At 41.1% G+C, this 20815-nt stretch overlaps 1 protein-coding gene across 11 annotated transcripts in view; it reads right to left on the bottom strand.

The window, feature by feature from the left end:
- NEDD4L (NEDD4 like E3 ubiquitin protein ligase) overlaps positions 1-20815 on the bottom strand; it is a 367521-nt gene that overhangs the window by 76942 nt on the left and 269764 nt on the right. For all 11 annotated transcript variants that reach the window (XM_048849463.2, XM_048849464.2, XM_048849465.2 and 8 more), the window contains 5 exons: positions 20211-20272; positions 19988-20090; positions 11034-11200; positions 1772-1904; positions 1342-1518 (listed from right to left, as the gene is read on the bottom strand). In XM_048849463.2, the coding sequence (XP_048705420.1) occupies positions 1342-1518; positions 1772-1904; positions 11034-11200; positions 19988-20090; positions 20211-20272 (642 nt within the window). The remainder of the gene's footprint in view (positions 1-1341; positions 1519-1771; positions 1905-11033; positions 11201-19987; positions 20091-20210; positions 20273-20815) is intronic.

The following is a 20815-nucleotide window of genomic DNA, read 5'->3' as shown; positions in this document are numbered from 1 at the left end:
TCATCCATTTGCCTTAATTATAAGATATTTCAAATACAGATTGTAACTTTTCATCTTTCTAAGGAGGGTAAATGTATACAAATCTAACAAAACCCTGAAATTTCCTATTTTACCACAGCTAAATAGCTCCAACTGCATCTTGTTTAAGCCTTTTAATATTTGATTCAGTTCAAATAGTGAGGTCTTTGCCAAGTTCCAATTTCAGAGAATAGCCCTTGTTTTAAAATATATTACAAACATACACGGAAGCAATATCTTTTGTTTGTAAAATGACCATCACTGTAACAGTGCTATAAAGCGAAGATCATTTCCACTAGCAGGATTTCAAAAAATGTTCATCTCAGTGAAACAAATTACAAAATCCATAATAAGTCATAGAATCATAGAAAATTAGGGTTGGAAGAGACCTCATCTAGTCCAACCCCCTGCTCACAGCAGAACCAACACCAACTAATCATCCCAGCCAGGGCTTTGTCCTGTAATAAAGTGTAAAATTTAAAGTGTAAAAGTGTAATATTTTAATAAAAAATGACTTAAAATTCAATGAAAATAGAAGAAGTCTTCCTTCATGTGAGTGACTTGGTAAATCTGTTCAAGTAACATTAGTATTGTTTATTATTTTTAGTACTACGTTGAGTGGTGACATTCTGACCATATCCAGCTGTACAACCAAATTCAAAGAGACACTTCAGTTGAAATTTAGCATCTGCTAAAACCTAAGATCAAGAGACGAGTTTCTATGTTTGCTTTTAAAATTTTAATACACACACCCACTCAAAACCACCACACTCTGAAATCCAAATAAACATTCCACAGTGGTGTGCAATTCATCTCAACATTGTGATATTTTGCCAGTACTTGACAACCAGACACCAAAACTGACAAGTCTATTTCTAATTGAACTGGAAAAAGCGAACAGTAAAAAGTAAAATAGGATTTTTTAAATATTCTGTTTTAATAATCAAAACATGGTATTTACAAAAACCCCATACTATAAGCCAGATTTGTTTTTAAAGACACTGGAAATATTCTGGCTCCAATGAAGTCAATGGCAAAACTTCCATTAACTTCAGTGGAAGCAGGATTTTATCCACGATCTTTCACTGTTTAGAAGATACATGCATATTTAATAATAATTCTTGCTCTTGTTCAACCTCAAATATCAATTTATGGGACAAGATTGAAGTTATTAAAACGAGAATCCCAACTCTCAAGTGTAAAATAATACTTGATTCATAATACCTTCCAACTACTACCTAACAGATGGATGATTCAGACCATATCAGACTTAATAGTAACTAAGGTTAGTTCAGTAATATATATGGTGAGCACAATGCTTACAATCAAAGAACCAAATTGTTCCCCATTGAAATCAGGAGTGACCTGAAGTCTTCTGTTCAGTTCGTCAGACAGCTCCTGAGGACTGGTCCGAGAGACTGGAGAAGCTGGGGGTGGTGGCAATGACAGGCTTAAGGAATCTCCACTTATACTCGCTTCCTCTGAAATGGTTTCCCAGGGCTGACAAAAGAAAAAAGATTATGGCAAGTTAGACGTGAATTTGCACGGCTTTGGAAAAAGCACCTCATTCAGTTTCATTCCACCTAATTATCACCAGAATTTGGCTCAGGCAGCTATCTCAAAAATTGTGTATTAACTAACTTATAATTAAAAGGAATCTGTTTGGAGGGATTTAACTTCGTTATAGGGACTCTTGTAACACTATAGAACAATTTCTTATTGTTGAGGAAATGATTTCAAGACCTGTACATACTTCAGATGCCTCTCCACTCTCCGAAGGCTCAGGCTCCAAATCCTCACTAATGTGTCTCCGAGAACGAAACCGTCTATGGGCTGCCTCTTGGTTTATCTGTCTGATGTTGTTGTCCGAATCAGATGCAACATCACTGGACATTGTGGAAACGGGCAAGGATAGAGGGGAGAACAGGAAAACTATTAATGCTAAATTAATGCATTGTAATTCAAGATGTTCTGTCCATCTACAAGTAATGAAAAAGATCAACCCTTAGCCCAAAGCAAATAAAATCTGAAGTCAATCACAAGACTTCTGTTTAAGTTAAAAAAAAACAGAACAGATTTTAGTACTCATTGCAGCTACTCTGACAACATTAGATACTGAAATCCTTTATATATAAAACAGGTAGAGCAGCCCACACTTCAATACACTACCCCACCATTGTGCATGCTCGTGATCAACCAACTAGTCCTGCCCATGCTCTGGCACCAGTTCAACACCAAGCACCCACCCCTAGGGACTCTGGCCAGCCTCCAAAAGACAATCCTAGAGTTCTTCTGGCTGGCACAGTACTAGGTCTCTGCAGGTGTCCTGAGCTTCCTCCTGGAGAGGTGGACAGGGCCTGGTCTATACCTGCAGCCAGGTACATGCCATCTGCCTTCAGCCCTGCAGAGATTCTTTTATGGTGCAGGTCGTCTGGCATAGAACATGCTAGTGCACACCTTCCTCCGCCACCTCTCAGGGCTCCAATACAACTGGTAGCTCTTTTATCTCCACCCATGAGTGTTGGATCATATTAAAGTAGTTCTGAATTAAAATCACAAATGAGTTTGATTCCCCTAGTTAAAATTGCAGGGTATTACTAATTAAGAGGTCTCTTGGTTTTTGGTACTGTTTCTCTCCCTCTATGTGTGAAACTTGCAAGCTGCTAATTGTGTTAGTACATTCTAAGACAGAGTCTGTTCTCAAAGCAATTCACACAGAGAGAGACTCAAAGCAATACTCTGTAACAACAGAAACAGCACCCAGAGACTCCTCCCCCTTTTGTTGTATTAACAATTGTGATTAAAATAGAGATAGAGGATGTATGTGGATGGATGCTTGGTGTGGATAACTGAATGATCAGGGAAGTGCCAGCCTAAGAATCCAGTGTCCATCGGCTGAAGAAGTCGTCAAGTGGAAATAACCAGAGGACCCCCGGAGGGCAGACTGGAATCCACCCAACAGCCTCAAGAATGGGAGAACCAAAGAACAAGATAACATCTAGCAGCATGGAGCCGTCAGGAATGTGCTATCTGCTGACTGATTCAGCAACAGCATGATGAAGCAAAACCCATAGACTTGCATAGGAAGAAATTCCTATAAAAATGGACTCTAGAAAGTGAGAACTTTGGGGTCTGATTCTGCAAACCAACTTCCAGGAGCATCAGATGTGCATCTGACGAGGCCCTGCTCCCTCCTCATGTCCAGGCCACCTGGCCAGTGGCTTGGCATGAGCAACTCTAAGGCTGGAAACTATGATAACAACCTTGCAGAACCTGTGTGTTTGTATGAATGAATGTGTGAATAAATATGAGATAGAATGGAATGTTATAGCTATAACTAACTGCTTACTATGATTCTGCATTCACAATAAATGTATTTTGCCTTTTCCCCTTTAATAAGATCCTGCTGGTTTTTAATTTATTGGTATAACATAAGCTGTTTATCTTATTACCACGACTTCCCCAGCATCTGGAAGCTGGTTTCAGCAACCAGATCTACAGGGCCGTCAGAATCAGAGACCTCCTGGACTATGATTGCAGGGACTGGGTGGACCCTGTGGCGCTCGGCCAGTGCATGGGACTGCTCACCCGGTATATCACCCATCATTTTGAATCCATTTTAAGCACTTGCGGGAGAGGAAGGTGATCAGGAACAGTCAACATAGATTCACCAAGGGCAAGTCACGCCTGACCAACCTGATTGCCTTCTATGACGAGATAACTGGCTCTCTAGATACGGGGAAAGCAGTGGATGTGATATATCTTGACTTTAGCAAAGCTTTTGATATGGTCTCCAACAGTATTCTTCCCAGCAAGTTAAAAAAGTATGGATTGGATAAATGGACTATAAGGTGGATAGAAAGCTGGCTAGATTTTTGGGCTCAATGGGTAGTGATCAACGGCTCGATATCTGGTTGGCAGCTGGTATCAAGCGGAGTGCAACATCACTTTTGTTCAACATCTTTGTTAATGATCTGGATGATGGGATTAATTGCACCCTCAGCAAGTTCTCAGATGACACTATGCTGGGGGGAGAGGTAGATACCCTGGAGGGTAGAGATAAGGTCCACAGTGACCTAGACAAATTGGAGGATTGGGCCAAAAGAAATCTGATGAGGTTCAACAAGGACAAGTGCAGAGTCCTGCACTTAGGAAGGAAGAATCCCATGCACCGCTACAGGCTGGGGACTGACTGGCTAAGCAGCATTCTGCAGAAAGGACCTGGGGATTACAGTGGACGAGAAGCTGGATATGAGTCAGCAGTGTGCCCTTGTTGCCAAGAAGGCCAACGGCATTTGGGCTGTATTAGTAGGAGCATTGCCAGCAGATCGAGGGATGTGATTATTCTCCTCTATTCGGCAATGGTGAGGCCACACCTGGAGTATTGCATCCAGTTTTGGTTCCCCCAGTATGGAAGGGATGTGGACAAACTGGAGAGAGTCCAGCGGAGGGCAACAAAAATGATTAGGGGGCTGGGGCACATTACTTACAAAGAGAGGCAGAAGAGAAGAGTGAGGGGGGATTTGATAGCAGCCTTCAAGTACCTGAATGGGGGTTCCAAAGAGGATGGAGCTAGGCTGTTATCAGTGATGATAGATGACAAAACAAGAAGTAATGGTCTCAAGTTGCAGTGAGGGAGGTCTAGGTTGGATATTAGGAAACGCTATTTCACTAGGAGGGCGGTGAAGCACTGGAATGGGTTACCTAAGGTGGAAATCTCCATCCTTAGAGGTTTTTAAGACCAGGTCTGACAAAGCCCTGGCTGGGATGATTTAGTTGGTGTTGGTCCTGCTTTGAGCAGGGGATTGGACTAGATGACCTCCTGAGGTCTCTTCCAATCCTAATATTCTATGGTTCTACCAGGTGCTGCAGGAGACGAGGACAGCCTCGACCACCCACTTCCATTGTTTATAACAAGCGGGTCCTGCGGGTCAGTGTTCCCTGCCCACCCCTCACTCCTGGCCTTCTGGGATTTTTAATCACCCTCTGCCCCAGGCATCCCCAGCACACAACCTGAGCAGGCTCAAGGCCATCTAGCCAGTCCGTCTCCGAACTGTGTGCCTCCCATCCACTTCCTTGCCTTTGTGTCCTGTCCCAACACCAAGGGGTGGGACCTGCTACCACTTACTGGCGGGCCAGTCTGAACTCCACTCTGATTCCATGGGCTGCTGGGAATATTAGCAGGCAGCTCCTCTGTGGAGCCATGAGCGTACATCAGGTACAGTTCAGAGAATCCTGACACCTGTTCTTTTTGCAGCAAAAGCGAGACCTTGGTGAACATCTACATAGAGTATGCCAGGCTGCAGCCCCTTTTCTGGCTCCTCCAGAACCTCTTATAGCGGTTTTGGCTGCGCTTTTTCCTGCACTTCCTTATTCAGGGACACCCCACTGGTGGCCCCACAAAGTCTCCTGGTGTGCTCTGCAACTGCAGGGCCTATTTCCAGTCTCTTATCTGGTCAAGTCTCTGGGAAGAATTCCCTGGGTGGTGTCCACTGACTCCTTAGAGGATCAGAGGTGCTGTCTGGGGTTCTCTGCTCAGCATCCCTTTCTGGTTCCTTGATTTTTAATTTTTGACCTCACTCTTGTTCCTGTTTTGTTCATTTGTAGATCCAAGAATTCTTTTGTAGTCTGGGTTCAATGGTTCTGCCCCACCGGTTGAGGGGATGGGCCTTTAGCTCTAGGCACACCTGTCCCATTACCTCCAGTAGGTACCCCACGACTGGACATCATTTTCTGAGGAACCATCACAAGAGCTAAGATGCTACTTCCATCTCTATGCTTAAGTCAATCCTAGTTCTCTCTGATGAGGCTGCCAACAAAGGATGGTATTTATTATTCAGAGATTTTTTGATATGGAAGCCTCTTGAGAAAGAACTGGCCTTGGACCACCAACTCATTTCACATAGATAGAGGACTGAATGTGTTATTTCAGGAAGTTCAGGGAGCCACAATCAATACTTTGGGTTAGATTTCTTGATTTGCTCTGCGCCCTTTGCACAAAGTAGAAATTAAGTAATTTAATCACATTGTGCTCCAGCAATTTCTCCCCACCCCCAACATGCTCCCTGCACCAGGGACTGTGGAGAGGGGGACAAAGGAAACATATTTTGGCTCTGTTCCTGCTAGAGATTCCCTCATGGGGAATCATCAATGGGAAATGCAAAGTGGTTGGGAGTGAAAGCCACATATAATTCCCCTTTTGGGGATCCCCCTGGCACAAGGGAATCCCAAGCAGGCACAGGCTCACAACAGCCAGTTCCTACACCTCTCTCCCCTTCAGGCCTGATGCATGGAGCATGTTGGAAGTAATGGGGAATTGCACTTATGTGCCCACAAGGGCAGGGGGAGATACCAGCGAAAGGAGGACATTCAGGCCTAAGAATAGTAAACTACACTTTACTGAAGGAAGAACTTACGCTCCAATTTGCGCGGAGAGCCCTTAGGATGTGCGGAGTGGCTGCAGGGGACTCTGGCCGTTCGGGACAGCTGACCAGGCAGGACTCTGCCGGGGGGTGGGGAGTCCTCTGCAGCACTATATTCTCTGCGCTTATCTCGGGGTTATATGGGGTCACAGTTGGTTACATTCTTATATGTATGATTTATGTTTATTACATAAACTAACTTGTTTGCAGGCAAAAATATCCTGAGCTATGCTACAATATCTTTTGGCAGGGTCTGTCGGACAAAGTTCATTGAAACTGCCTGCATCCTCCGCTTACATCCAGTCACGTATTCAGTCCACCACTTAGCTCCTCGCCAATCTTCTGCAACCTTGCCCCTACAACGTATGACCCTTGAAGCTTGAAATTGTAGCCTTCAAAGGCGATCGTGTTAAGAAAAAAAGTTTCCTCATAACCATCACTTTCAACAGATATAATTTACAGCCTCAAGGGGCACAAGTGATTCTCAGGCCACATGCCACAAACCCAGACCCTAGAACTCTCATCACCACATTTCCTCATTACCTGAGTAGGCTATATTTGAAATATGACTTGCGAGTGAGATGATACACACCCTACGAGCACTCACATGAGCCACCAGGTTTTCTACTTCTGTTTCATAGATTCAAGGCCAGAAGGGACCACTATAAAGCACAGCTTCCAGAAAGGCTTCCAGTCTTGATATGAAGCTATCAAGAGATGAAGAATCTACCACTTCCCTTGGTAGTTTGTTGCACTGATTAATCACCCATTATAAAAATCTGTGCCTAAATTTCCAATTTAAATTGGTCTTCCTTTCACTACCAGCCCTTCATTCTTATTATTTGCCTTTCTCCTTTAGATAAAAAAGCACTCTAGGACCCAATATTTTCTCCCCATGCAGGCCCTTATATGCTGCAGTCAGTCAATCAATCTTTTTGATAAGCTAAACAAATTGGGCTCTAACTCTCTCACTCTCAGGCATTTTCTCCAGCCCTCCAATCCTTTTTATGGCTCTTTTCTGTACTCTCTCCATTCTGCAGTGTCCTTTTTAAAACATGAACACCAGAACTGGGCACCAGAACTCATCAATGAAGTATACAAAGGTAAAACCACCTCCCTACTTCTAATTCCCCTATATATACATCCCAGGATCACATTAGCCCTATTTGCCATAGCATTACACAGGGAGCTTCTGATCAGTTGTTTGTCCACTACGACCACTAAATCCTTTTCAGAGTCACTGCTTTCCAGGATCCAGCCCCCCCGCAATTGTGTAGGAACGGTCTGCATTCCTTGCTTCTACATGTATGACTTTGCATCTGGCTGTATTAAAACACATTTTGTTTGAACAGGCCCAGCTTACCAAATTGCTCTGTATGACTGCTCTGCCCTTGTCATTATTTACCACTCTGCCAACCTGTGTGTCATGCGCAAATTTTATCAGCAGTGATTTTACATTTACTTCAAGATCATTTATGAAAATATTGGATAGCATCAGGCCTAGTACTGAGCCCTATGGAACCCCATTAGAAACATCCCCATTTGATGAGGATGATTCCCCACTGACAACTATTTTTTGAGATCTGTCAGTTAGCCAGTTCTTAATCCATTTAACATATTCTTTACTGATATTGTATTGTGCTATTTTTTTTATCAGGTTTTTGTGCAGTACTAAGTCAAATGCCTTACAAAATCTCAATATATTACATCTACCCCATTATCTTTATCAACCAAACTTGTACTCAGAAAATGAAATCATGTTTGTTTGACAAGTCCACAGTGATAAGACAACTGAGTACAACCCCATCATTCAGGAATTCCAAACTCCATTATATCAGTTGGTTTTAAAAGTGATGTAAAACATACAGAATAAAAAGGCACAACATCATGTTAATTATTACAACTGTTATTGTTAATAAATATACATTCTAATTAGAAGTCACTGTCTGCATAAAAATATTAGTATCCAAATCTCTAACTAAGAGGAAACCTAGAATAAACAGTAGGGTTTTAAGAAATGTAGACAACACAGATTTACATAATGATGATAATAAATATAAATTAATATTCACAAGATGTTACTGTAATAATTATCCCAATGTGGAAGAAGAGTAGTTACATGTCAAACAGGAAAATAAATCTAAGTGTTTGACGTCAGGAGAGATCTTACCTTACTCAATTATGCATGGCCTATCGTATTTTGTAATAATAAGAAATACAGAATTAAGAACATGGAAGGACCTCTGCCATCAGTAGAAGATTACATAAATTACACATCTTGGTGTATATTAGAATCTCTTAGCAAAGTGAAATAGTTTTAGCTTCATTTAAACTCAATAGGTATGCTGTAGATTTCGCTTTCCTCTTTTATAATTCCTGTTGTAAGCACATTCTTAACAAATAAATAATCTAACTAGTCTGCATAGACCTCCCAATAACCTGCAATATGTCCCTAATAGCCTTATTGGTCAATTTGTGTTAACTATTATATGGGTATGATGTAGTTAGAATACTGTACTGCTGTTCACACTTTCTCCACAATACATCTATGTACCTAATATGCAAGCTTTTTATATACACACATGAAAGTACAAATAACTTATCTATAATGGCACAAAGCTAATATGGGTATCTTGACACCTAGACCACACATGAACAAAACCGAAGAGCTCTTAAACTCTCATAAGGAGATATGTCTCTTTGTTTAGGGCATTTTCCAATAACCATATAGCTCCTCATACCTTTTGTGACCTCTCTGTTCCCCCAATATTTAATGCAACTACCAAATCATTTACAGATATTCATATATGAGGTTCAAGAAGAGCTGACAGGACATTAAAAACACTGACAGCTTCTTACCATAAGTCCCCTTGCCTTCAAATGTTGTAACACCATTAAGAAAAATCTATAATTTACGATCAGAATTAATCAACAGCTATTAATAAATGCACCAGCACTGAAGCCAGTGTCTCTAAGCTTCAACTGACATCTATAAATAAGGGGAAAACTGAACATTATAGATATAAGATAATTTGAAAATTCCTACGGATTGGTGACCTACAAGGGCGCTTCCTTACTTCAGGATCTCTACAAATGTGTGTCAGGCGAGATGTCATCCTACTGAGTAAGCTGGGCTTTTGAGGTGACTGCCTGAACTTCAGTTTCAGCACAGCCACTGTAAATTATCTAACCAGGCAGGCCAGAGAACACCCCTAAGGCTGGTTGCGATTGTTTCCTTCTGTAAATGTCCCCAAGGCTCTTGCAGCTCTAGTACGTGTCAGATTTTACCTTTCAATGTGAGCCTACCTTAACTTGTGAATGGGAGTTGCATGAGAAATATCATATGCATACAAATTATAAAGAGGAATGGTGAGCAGAGATCTAGGTTGTATGGTTACTATGTAAATATAATTAACAAATTACATAAATCTGACCCCGTCAGTGAGGCTCAATGAAAGAGGAAGTCAGTCTGCCTTTATAAAAACTGAATTGCGAGAGAAGGGCTAGGTTAAAACAAACAAACAAAAAAAACCAAAAATCCCTCTTCTTGACCAGACATCAAGAGGTAAACCAACATCCTGAAGCAGCAAAACTAATTACAACCAATTCTGTTCAGTTAAACTTGTTCATTAATTCTATTTTACAGAGATAACATGTATATGGAGGGCTCAACTAGATTACCCTCTAGTTTGTTAACATAAGTGGTCTAATTTCTACAATCTGCAGCCAGTGGAATTCTGTTTAGGTACAAGGGCCTGATTTAGGTGATCCCAAGGCAGGATAGGGTACGATATTTGTAAAGCACTTTACCATGTGCCCAATCCTTCTGAATACCCTTAACATACACTAAAGCCATTTAAGAGTTGAGGACATTCAGCAACATACAGAAGACACTTAACACCTTGTAGAACCTGTCTCTATGGGTTTGATCCAGCATCCACTGCAGTCACTGGAAAGACATCCGTTGACTTCAGTGCATTCTGTATCAGGTCCTATGTGTTTAAGGAATCCCTTGGCTTCAAACTGGGACTATTATATACAGAAAACTCTCCTTTTTTCCTGTGCCCATGTCCCTGTAGTAATGAACACCTATTCAAGTGTTTAAGATTTTATATGTGCTTGGAGATTGCCTCATATAAAAAAATTGATTAATTCCAGATTTGTCTAAAATAGTAAAATGGTCTAGATGTGTGTTTCATTAGCTGCAACACAGGTTTTTAAAAAAGAGAATACCACTTTTTAAATGAGTACAATTTAATCTCCAAGTGAAGGACCTCAGCCTTTAATTCTCATCTAACTAGAGTGGTTGGTTTATGAAAAAACAAACAAACAACCCACACACACAGACCAGATTATATTCCCAGATGCTTATCACAATTATCATCAAATTTACAGCTAATCTGTTATTGTAAAGAACAACGTATGAACATTTTTAGGTCTTTAGGTCTTTTGTTTTAAGATTAGTTCAGCCTACTGCCTGGGATATCTATTGTGAATTCATAATAATGATGATAATGCTTGTTTGAAAGAATCACCATCCTCACTGATAATCTTGCATGTTCCACCAATTTATTGAACTGCTCTGACACTTACATTAAACTTGGTCGGTGCCACTGAGTTGTCCTGTTGTTATGGTTGACATAGTAGGTACGGCCCAAATTGTCCACTTTTTCTTCCCATCCAGGAGGCAGTGGAGGAGGTGGTAACTCCTCTTGATGATGAGATACAGAGTCATTGGAGTCAACCACCTCCCATGCACGCTTAGGAAGAAAAAATGATAAAATTTAAGTTAAACAAAAAAAAGTTAAATTCCTGTGGATTTGGGGTATAATGTTTTCTTACATTTAAAAGTTTCTGAAGTGATGGATTAAGAATTAAAATTAAGAATAAAATTCAAATTGAATGAAACAGAACCTGTCCCACTGTTATTCAACATGCCTCATACCTTGGCAAAAAAAAAAAAAAAAAAAAGTATAAGCTTTTCAGATCATAGGATGTATTTAAACTATCTCAATAACACTTCAGTGTTAGCAAGTACTTTGTATAATGCAAACAGTCACTGTGTTATAGTAAGGTTTCAGAGTAAATTGGTTAGTCTCTAAGGTGCCACAAGTACTCCTTTTCTTTTTGTGTTACAGTAAGTTTACTTCTCAACAGAAATTAGCCCAGTTAATTGTCCAAGGAGATGAGACGATGGGAAGTTAAAATGTATTAAAAAATATATTGTATGCTTTGTCCTTTTCCCAACCCCCTAGTAAATTACTTTTCTTAGGACTCCATCCTAGAATCAGATCTCCTAGCACAGAGCCCTGTACTTGTGTCACCAGCTGTCAGTTTGGGTTCTTTCTAGATTGTGCTTCAGCCTCAGTAACAAGATTCTCTACACCAAATTCTACCCCCATTTGAACCTAAAAACCTCCTCTTACCCCTAGTCTGCAACTTTCCCCCCCAGCTGCACATGTGCAAAGTTACGCTTGCGCTTAAGCACGCTTAACTTGCTTAAGTGCGGCCTAAGAGCACTCCATTCCCATTGACTTCCACTGGAGTTGATGATGCTCACTTTCTCATGTTCACGTTCAGAGTCCTGTAATATTAGGACCTTGTGTGAGGCAGAAGGAGATCTAGCTCATGAAGTAAAGATATATAAAATCATATTTTAGCTAGGCAGATGGGGATAGATTCACAAAAGGACTCAGGTACCTAACTGCCACTTCAGACATTTAAGTTCAACTTTTCACAGTCATGGAGGTCCTCAAAGCCCGCACTCTGCTGCCCCTGCTCTGTAGGTGCCTAAAATCCTCAGGAGTCTGAGTTTCCAGCATTAAAGTCTCACCTAAGTTTCTACCAGTGAGCATGCATGTAGCTGCCTCTGTCTAGACACCCAAGTGCCCATCTCATGCATAAGCCACAGCAGGATCCTCAAACTAGGCATTCCTTGGCCTATCTTGCCTGCAGGGCCTGATCTGGTAGGCATGCTCTGAGCGTGCCTAAACTCACACAAAATGGCTGGGGGAGTGGGAGTGGGAAATGGATGAGAGGGACAAGGGATTTGAACTTGGATTTCCCACTTCTCCCTTAAGCACTGAACTATGGGATATCCTGATGTGGCGCTCTCTCAGTCTCTCTTGTTGAAGCTGTTCCACTGTGTATAAATAATTAAATGTGCATTGGGCCAGAAAGAGTGAGAATAATTCTGAAGTCCAGTGGTTAGGGCACTCACCTGAGAGAAGGGAGACCCAATTTTAAATCTCTTCTCCTCACCATGCAGAGGAGGAAATTTAAGCAAAGATAAGTCCCTTTGAAGGCCAGGATTGAGGACATACCCCTCTCCTTGGAATTTTCAGCTGGCCAGCTAAGATGGCTCCCTGCTCAGCATGTTGGTTTGTGTGAATCCCAAATGCTTCACATGCATTATATAGAGTGCCTAGGTGCCTAACTGAGGGCTGCGGATTCCACTGGATGGCAAGGCACCTAAAAATTAGATGTTGCAACACTGAGCATTGCAACGTGTAAGTCCCTTTGTGGATCTAGCCCAGAATGACTCGGAATACAAAACAGGCACAGGGAGCAAAGGCTGAGTAAAATGCTGCTGTTTTTTATACATTGAAAAGTGTACTTAGCCTTATAAGTAATTCATTAACGACACAGTGAGCTGTAGCTAACGAAAGCTTATGCTCAAATAAATTTGTTAGTCTCTAAGGTGCCACAAGTACTCCTTTTCTTTTTGCGAATACAGACTAACACGGCTGCTGCTCTGAAACCTCTCAAATAATATGTTACTAATGGCAGTGGTGTCTTCAAATTCCAGTGCAGGTAAATAATTACTGTATTTATTCATTTTGCCTTATGTAATATTTTGAGACCTATTTTAGACTGTATAGTGACTGTTTATGACAGCTTCAATCCACTAATTGTAAATTCATCAATAAATATTTCACTCCTATAATTTTTTTTTGAAAAAAAGTTAATTTTTTAAAACAGGTGCTGTGCTAATTACCAGGAAATGCAGATTTGCTTTGGAGGTCTCCCCCCACTGAGAGAGACAAATATTTTAGGATGAGATAGCGCCAAAAATTTACTTTTTAGTAAAACAGAGATTACTGTCACAATATGGACATATGACAACTGCAGACTCATGGTAGAGTAAAACAACAGTTGGGCTTTAACTAGCATCCACTGTGAGATCTAACTGAAATTAGAACAAAACAAGAGTTGAGAATGTTATATAAATTTACTGCAAGGCAACTGCTGTGACTGAATGAGTTTTTACACTCTGCAGTCAGTCCTGCCAAGAAAGTGACAATGAAAAATGCATGAAGACAGTTGAATCAAAGTGATCCTCCTAAAGGGAGACTTATCTAATGTATTCTATTGTGTTTATGCCAAATATAAAATACTTGGATAGATTTTTCTGAAGGTTTTTAATCACTGAGTAAACTGCAGAAGAGGGAAAGTATTCAAGAGGGGATGAAAGAAAAATCATAATAGAACTACTGTAATTGAATAACGTAGAGTTTCAGAATCACTTGCAAGAGCTGGTGTGTTTGCAAAGGTATAGAGCATCAGTACCTACATCAGAAGCAAGAGGGAGATTAATTTGTTACCAAAACTTAAACATTATCATAATCATCAGTACATGTCCCTCTTGCTAGGCTGGGCAGATGCTTAGGAGGGTGGAGATCTGACTGGACACCACAACGCAGATGAAACCAAACTCTTGATCATAACCATGATAACTTCATGAAAAAAACTGACTGTGAAATTCTTAACAAACATCACATCCACCATAGACTCTCCACTGCTGAGGTCAGCCATACAGTCCCTGAAACCAGATAGTGAACAAACCGGCAGACAAAGGGGGCGCCATCGTAGTCCTCAACTTTGATGACTACAATAACAAGGCCAACTGACTACTTTCTGACACCACTTATTATAAAGAACTCAAAGACGACCCCACACCACAATTTACCCTGGAACTTAAGGATAGGGAAGGATTTGATCATAAACAACTCAAAGAGAAACTCTAGAAACTCATCCCCCATGAAACCACCACAGGAGCCTTCTACATGCTTTCCAAGATACACAAACAAGAGAACCAGGCAAACTCATCATATCTGGCCACAGCATTCCCAACAAAGAAATATTGGGATTCATAGAAACCATCCTCAAACCACTCACCACACAGAGAATCAGCTTCCTCCAGGACACAAATGATTTCCTCCACAACTCCACAAGATTAACAACCTGCCTTAGAACATCATCCTTACCACCACAGATGTCACTTCCCTAAGCACCAACATCGCCTCACAATGATGGCATAAGCTGCCTGCCTCAAATGTCGACAAGACAATGGACAGCCCTCAGATATCCACCCCAAACACACCAGCAAACTCATCCATTTCATCCTCACCCATAACAATTTTAAATTCAACAACAAATACTTTGTTCAAACCATGGGAACAGCATGGGTAGTAGGATGGCTCCCCAATATGCCAAACTTTTCATTAGCTACCTTGAAGAAGAATTGCTTGACAAGAGCACCAGAAAACCAATGGGATACCTGAGATACACAGATCATATTTCCATCTTCTGGACAGACAGCTTAAACTCCCTCATAGATTTTCCACAACAACTACAACCACCACTGCTCATCCATTCAACTTTCTCTGGAACATCCCCACACAAGCATCAACTTCCTGGACACCACAATCAGCTTCAGCAATGGAACCTTACAGACAACTATATACAAGAAACCCACGGATCACCATATCTACCTTCATAGATCCAGTAACCACTCCAAACACACCAAGAAATCTGTTATCTACAGTCAGGCACTCAGATACCACAGAATATGCTGAGGAGAAAGTGCGGCATATATATATATACCTGAATACATTTAAAAACAGGCTTCGCCAAACAAGGACACTCCACCAGAGAAGCAGATCCCATCATGAAATGGACCACGCAAACACCCCGAGAACCTGCTTCAATACAGAAATAAAACCCCCTCTGACAGCATACCCCTGGATGTCACCCCTCCCCACTGGAACCCATACCGGGTATCATCAAACAACCACAACCAATACTCGATGGGGACGTCATCCAAAAGAAATCTTCCCTTAACTCCCACTTCAGGCCTCCAAACCTCTCCAAGATCATCATCAGAAGCAAGCTCCCTACAGATCAGGACACACCAACTCAAAGCGGCATCAGACCCTTCCAGAACAACACATGCAAAATCTGCAGACAAATCTCCATTGCTACAATGATCAACACCTCCCACAGCACACCTTTCAAGATCCACGGACAAGACACATGTCTGTCACAACACCTCATCCAGTGCACTAAATGCCCCAATAACAACTATGTGGATGAAACCAGACAATCCCTATGCTCGTGAATGAACTCACACAGGAAAATGATAAAAGACAACACCACCCCATCACCTATGGGTGAACACCTTTCACGGAGCGATCGCTCTATATCATACCTCTCTCTCCTCATCCTCAAAGGAAACCTGTACCACACTTTCAAAAGACTAGCCTGGAAGCTTAAATTCATTACTCTGCTAGACATTAGAAATCATGGACTCAACAGAAACACTGGATTTATGGCTTATTCCAACAACTACTAACTACTAAACAGTCTGTTCCACCTCACATTTAGCTGAGATGCTGGGAGTACCTCTTCCAGACCTGAAGAAGAGCTTTGTGTGACTCGAAAGCTTGTCTCTCTCGCCTAGGCCATGTCTATACGTACAGCGCTGCAGTGATGCAGATGTGGTGATGACACTCTATGCCGATGGGGGAGAGCTCTCCCATCAGCATAAAAAAACCCACCTCCACAAGTAGCAGAAGCTTATGCCAGCATAATTTATGTCACTCAGGAAGGTAGTTTATTATTATTGTCTCACCACAGGGTGGAGGGACAGATGACACTAAAGCCGGACCTACACTACAAACTTACATCAGTAGATCGGTTACATCGGTTGCTCAGGGGTATGAAAAATCCACACCTCTGAGCGATGCAGTTATACCAACCTAACCCCCCTGTGTAGACAGCGCTATGCCAATGGGAGAGCTTCTCTTCTCGACATAGCTACTGCCTCTTGTGGAGGTGGATTAACTATGCCCATGGAAGAAGCTCTCCCGACGGTGTTGTAGCATCTTCACTGAAGTGGTGCAGCTGTGCCACTGCAGCTTTTTAAGTGTAGACGTGCCCTGAGGGTATGCTTGAGCTAGCATGCTAAAAATAGCAGTGTAACTGGGGGGTAGTGCAGGTAGCCACTCGGGCTAGCCACGTGAGTATATGCCTGCCCAGACCCCCTGGGTACAAAGGTGTGCAGCTAGCCCAAGCCATCACCTGTGCTACCCCCAGCTACACTGCTACACTGTACAGAGGGAGTCAGAACTTTCCCTGAAGAGGAGACAGAACACATGTATGTAAGAGGGGAAGAGAGAAAGCACGTATGCAGGAAGAGTGTAAAACTGTCAGACAAAGACGAACACAGGAATCACCATATTGGATCAAACCCATGGTCCATTCAGTCCAGTGTCCTGACCCAAACAATGGCCAGAACCAGATGTTTCAGAGGAAGAACCCTGCAGTAATCAGATGAGGAATAATCTATCCCGCAGCATAGGTCTCATCCTGAAGCACAAGGTCTAATATTCCTTCCAAAATATTTGTTGCCATTGCTTATGATGCTGGATCATAGAATAGAATCATAGAATATCAGGGTTGGAAGGGACCTCAGGAGGTCATCTAGTCCAACCCCCTGCTCAAAAGCAGGACCAATCCCCAATTAAATCATCCCAGCCAGGGCTTTGTCAAGCCTGACCTTAAAAACTTCTAAGGAAGGAGATTCCACCACCTCCCTAGGCAATGCATTCCAGTGTTTCACCACCCTCCTAGTGAAAAAGTTTTTCCTAATATCCAACCTAAACCTCCCCCACTGCAACTTGAGACCATTACTCCTTGTCCTGTCCTCTTCCACCACTGAGAATAGTCTAGAACCATCCTCTCTGGAACCACCTCTCAGGTAGTTGAAAGCAGCTATCAAATCCCCCCTCATTCTTCTCTTCTGCAGACTAAACAATCCCAGCTCCCTCAGCCTCTCCTCATAAGTCATGTGTTCCAGACCCCTAATCATTTTTGCTGCCCTTCGCTGGACTCTTTCCAATTTATCCACATCCTTCTTGTAGTGTGGGGCCCAAAACTGGACACAGTACTCCAGATGAGGCCTCACCAATGTCGAATAGAGGGGGACGATTACGTCCCTCGATCTGCTCGCTATGCCCCTACTTATACATCCCAAAATGCCATTGGCCTTCTTGGCAGCAAGGGCACACTGCTGACTCATATCCAGATTCTCGTCCGCTGTCACCCCTAGGTCCTTTTCCGCAGAACTGCTGCCTAGCCATTCGGTCCCTAGTCTGTAGCTGTGCATTGGGTTCTTCCGTCCTAAGTGCAGGACCCTGCACTTGTCCTTGTTGAACCTCATCAGATTTCTTTTGGCCCAATCCTCCAATTTTTCTAGATCTCTCAGTATCCTATCCCTGCTCTCCAGCGTATCTACCACTCCTCCCAGTTTAGTATCATCCGCAATATCATCCGGATATTCTTGATAGCCATATAATGTCCAGTCCGTTTTTGAATCTTGTTAAATTCTTAGCCTCAATGAGTTCCTGTGGCAATGAGTTCCACTGATTAGTCATGTGTTGTGTGAAAAAGTATTTTCGTATATCAGTTTTTAATTTTCTACCTTTTAACTCAATTGAATGCCCCTTGTTCTTGTATTATGAGATATGGAAGAGAGGGAGAACAGAAGTTCCTAATCTACCCTTTCTAGATTAGTCATTATTTTATATACTTTTATCATGTCCACTATTTTTCACCTCCTTTCTAAAGTTAACATTCCAAATCCTTTTTCACTCTTTTCATATGGGAGTTTTTCCAGCCTTTTGATCATTTTTGTTGCTCTTCTCTGAACCCTCACCAGTTCTGCATTATCCTTTTGAGACTGAGTGACTAGTACTGAACACAGGATTCTAGGTAAGGCCATGCCATTGATTTAATATAAAAGTATAAAGGCATTCTAATGTTTCAGGTGCTATTCCCCATCCCATTTCTTAACATAGTTAGCTTTTTTGAATGCAGTTTTACAATGGGCAGAGATATTCACTGAGCCAAATACAATGATGCACGGACTCCAGAAAAGGAAAGCAAGTGCAGTGGGGAAAGGGGTAAGAGGATACCATAGAAGAAAAGAGTGGAAAAATGAGAGGGAATGAGAATGGTGGATAGACAACACAGTGATGGAGTAAGATGGAATGAGAGTGTGGAAGTAGAGGAAATGAGAGTGAGAAGGAAGTAATGGGAAGAAGAGTGAGAACATTTGCTCCAGGAAAAATGACAGGAACAAGGAAGTAGAAAGAAGAAGAAGAGAAGTAGTGGTACTTAAAATTGGCCACACTTTATATTAGGGTTCCTTGAAGAAATAGTTTATAAAGGGATAATAAATTGTAAATGTTTTAATCAATGGTTAATCAATTATTATTGAGTCCACTGGTCAACAGGCTGCTTATGGATTGCTTTTATAACACCTTCTCCTGATATCCTTTAACCATGCATAAGATATATGACTTATGTCTGTACATATGCATATGGCATCTATTAATCATTTATTAATCCTTCTAAAATTATTTATGAAGGTAACTAATATTAAAAAAAAATGTGACTTCAAAATTAGACCACAGGAATAAACAGTGGAGCAAAAAGAGGTGTAGATACACGCTCTTAAAAAGGAAAGGCAAGAGGAGTGAACGAAAGAATGAAAGAGAGTAAAAATCAAAGAGAACATAGTAAGTTCATTTTAAAATTATTTGTAATAGAAAGATGAACACTAAAATGATACAACAAACAAAAAGACGCTTGCTTTCATCATGAAAATATGGCTGTGGAAAAAGGTTCCTTTTTGGTGGAAAATAAAGCAAAAACTTAACTAAATGGGTAGCAATAAAAATGGACCAAAATAAAGAAATATATCACTTAACGAAAATTCAGTGCAGGAGGGTTTGGTTGTTGTTTTTTTTTGGGGGGGGGGGAAGAGGGGTATTAGGTAGGTGAGGGGGTGCCAGCTAGTGCACCTTGTCTGGGCACTAAAGGAAGAAAAACTGCCAGGTTCAAAAAGACACAAATATAATAAACTGAGACAGACTTATTTGTCTAATCAAGATAAAAATCTTATAATTAAGTAGATTCTTTGGAGGAAGGAGTCTTAAATGCATTATTTTTCTGATGACAGCAAAATGTACAATAATGGCCTTGACTTGAAATGACTCATGACAAAGGCAGAGGAGACTAAATAAACGAGTAATTTCCTCTAGTCACTTTCTTCAAAAATCATCATTTATCCTTCCTCCATGTACTACAGGATGGCATTGTGTTGAGATTTATACCTGGTCTTTAATGAGCCCAAAAACTTCAACATGGTTATAATATGGGACTGGGGGGAAATAGTAAGGGAAATAAGTGAAATTTCTTACCTCAGATTCCTCCCTTTGTTCACTAGTTTCTTCCTCTTGTCCTCCATTTTTTGGCATATAGGCCATTTTCAGTCTCAAGAAACCCTTCACCCGAGATTTGTGGCTAAAGAACAAGACAATATTAACAAAGGAGATTAATCAAGCAGTATTATTTTAAAAATAAAGTATCATTTCTTTACTAAGTTAGTTAAACAGAATTTTTGTTGGATACAAAACCCCTCACCTTCTTGGTCTGAGAAGGAAATCCTTAAATGTGTATGGCCTTTCCATGGTTGGGTCTTCTGTCTAAAGTCATAAAAAAAATAAATTGAAGTGCTGACTCTCAAGAATACACAAATACACACTACATTTGTTATAAGGGTTTACTAGAAACACTTGAAAAACATGTTTGAAGAAACTAAAGTAAAAGGAAGCGCTGGTCTACCAGTAAGAGGTGATATTTATAGGTGTTGCATATTATTGAATAATAGGTCCACTAGATGTCGCTATAAACACCAACAGTAAGTTGGACCAGCAATCATTTATGTACACTATTGAAATATTTACAAATCAGTGAAGAGAGGAAGAAAAAAAATCTGAGTAAAACAACTCACTATAACTTACTCCAGCCACCTAACAGTAATGTTTTAAAATTACAGTGCATTGTGCTCTGATTTCAGCCAGAAGAAGCTGCATAAATATATGAATAACATTTCTCACCCCTTTGAAGAAGGTTAATAAAACACTATTCAGCTATAAAATTAGCTTTCATTTCAGGATTTCACAGCACATCACAAAGACATCTAAGTCTCTCAACAAATCCACAAGGCAGCTAAGTAACACCAAGCA

Source organism: Caretta caretta, chromosome 5 (assembly GCF_965140235.1).
Source record: "Caretta caretta isolate rCarCar2 chromosome 5, rCarCar1.hap1, whole genome shotgun sequence".
NCBI lineage: Eukaryota > Metazoa > Chordata > Testudines > Cheloniidae > Caretta > Caretta caretta.
This window is presented reverse-complemented; position numbering and strand designations above follow the sequence as displayed.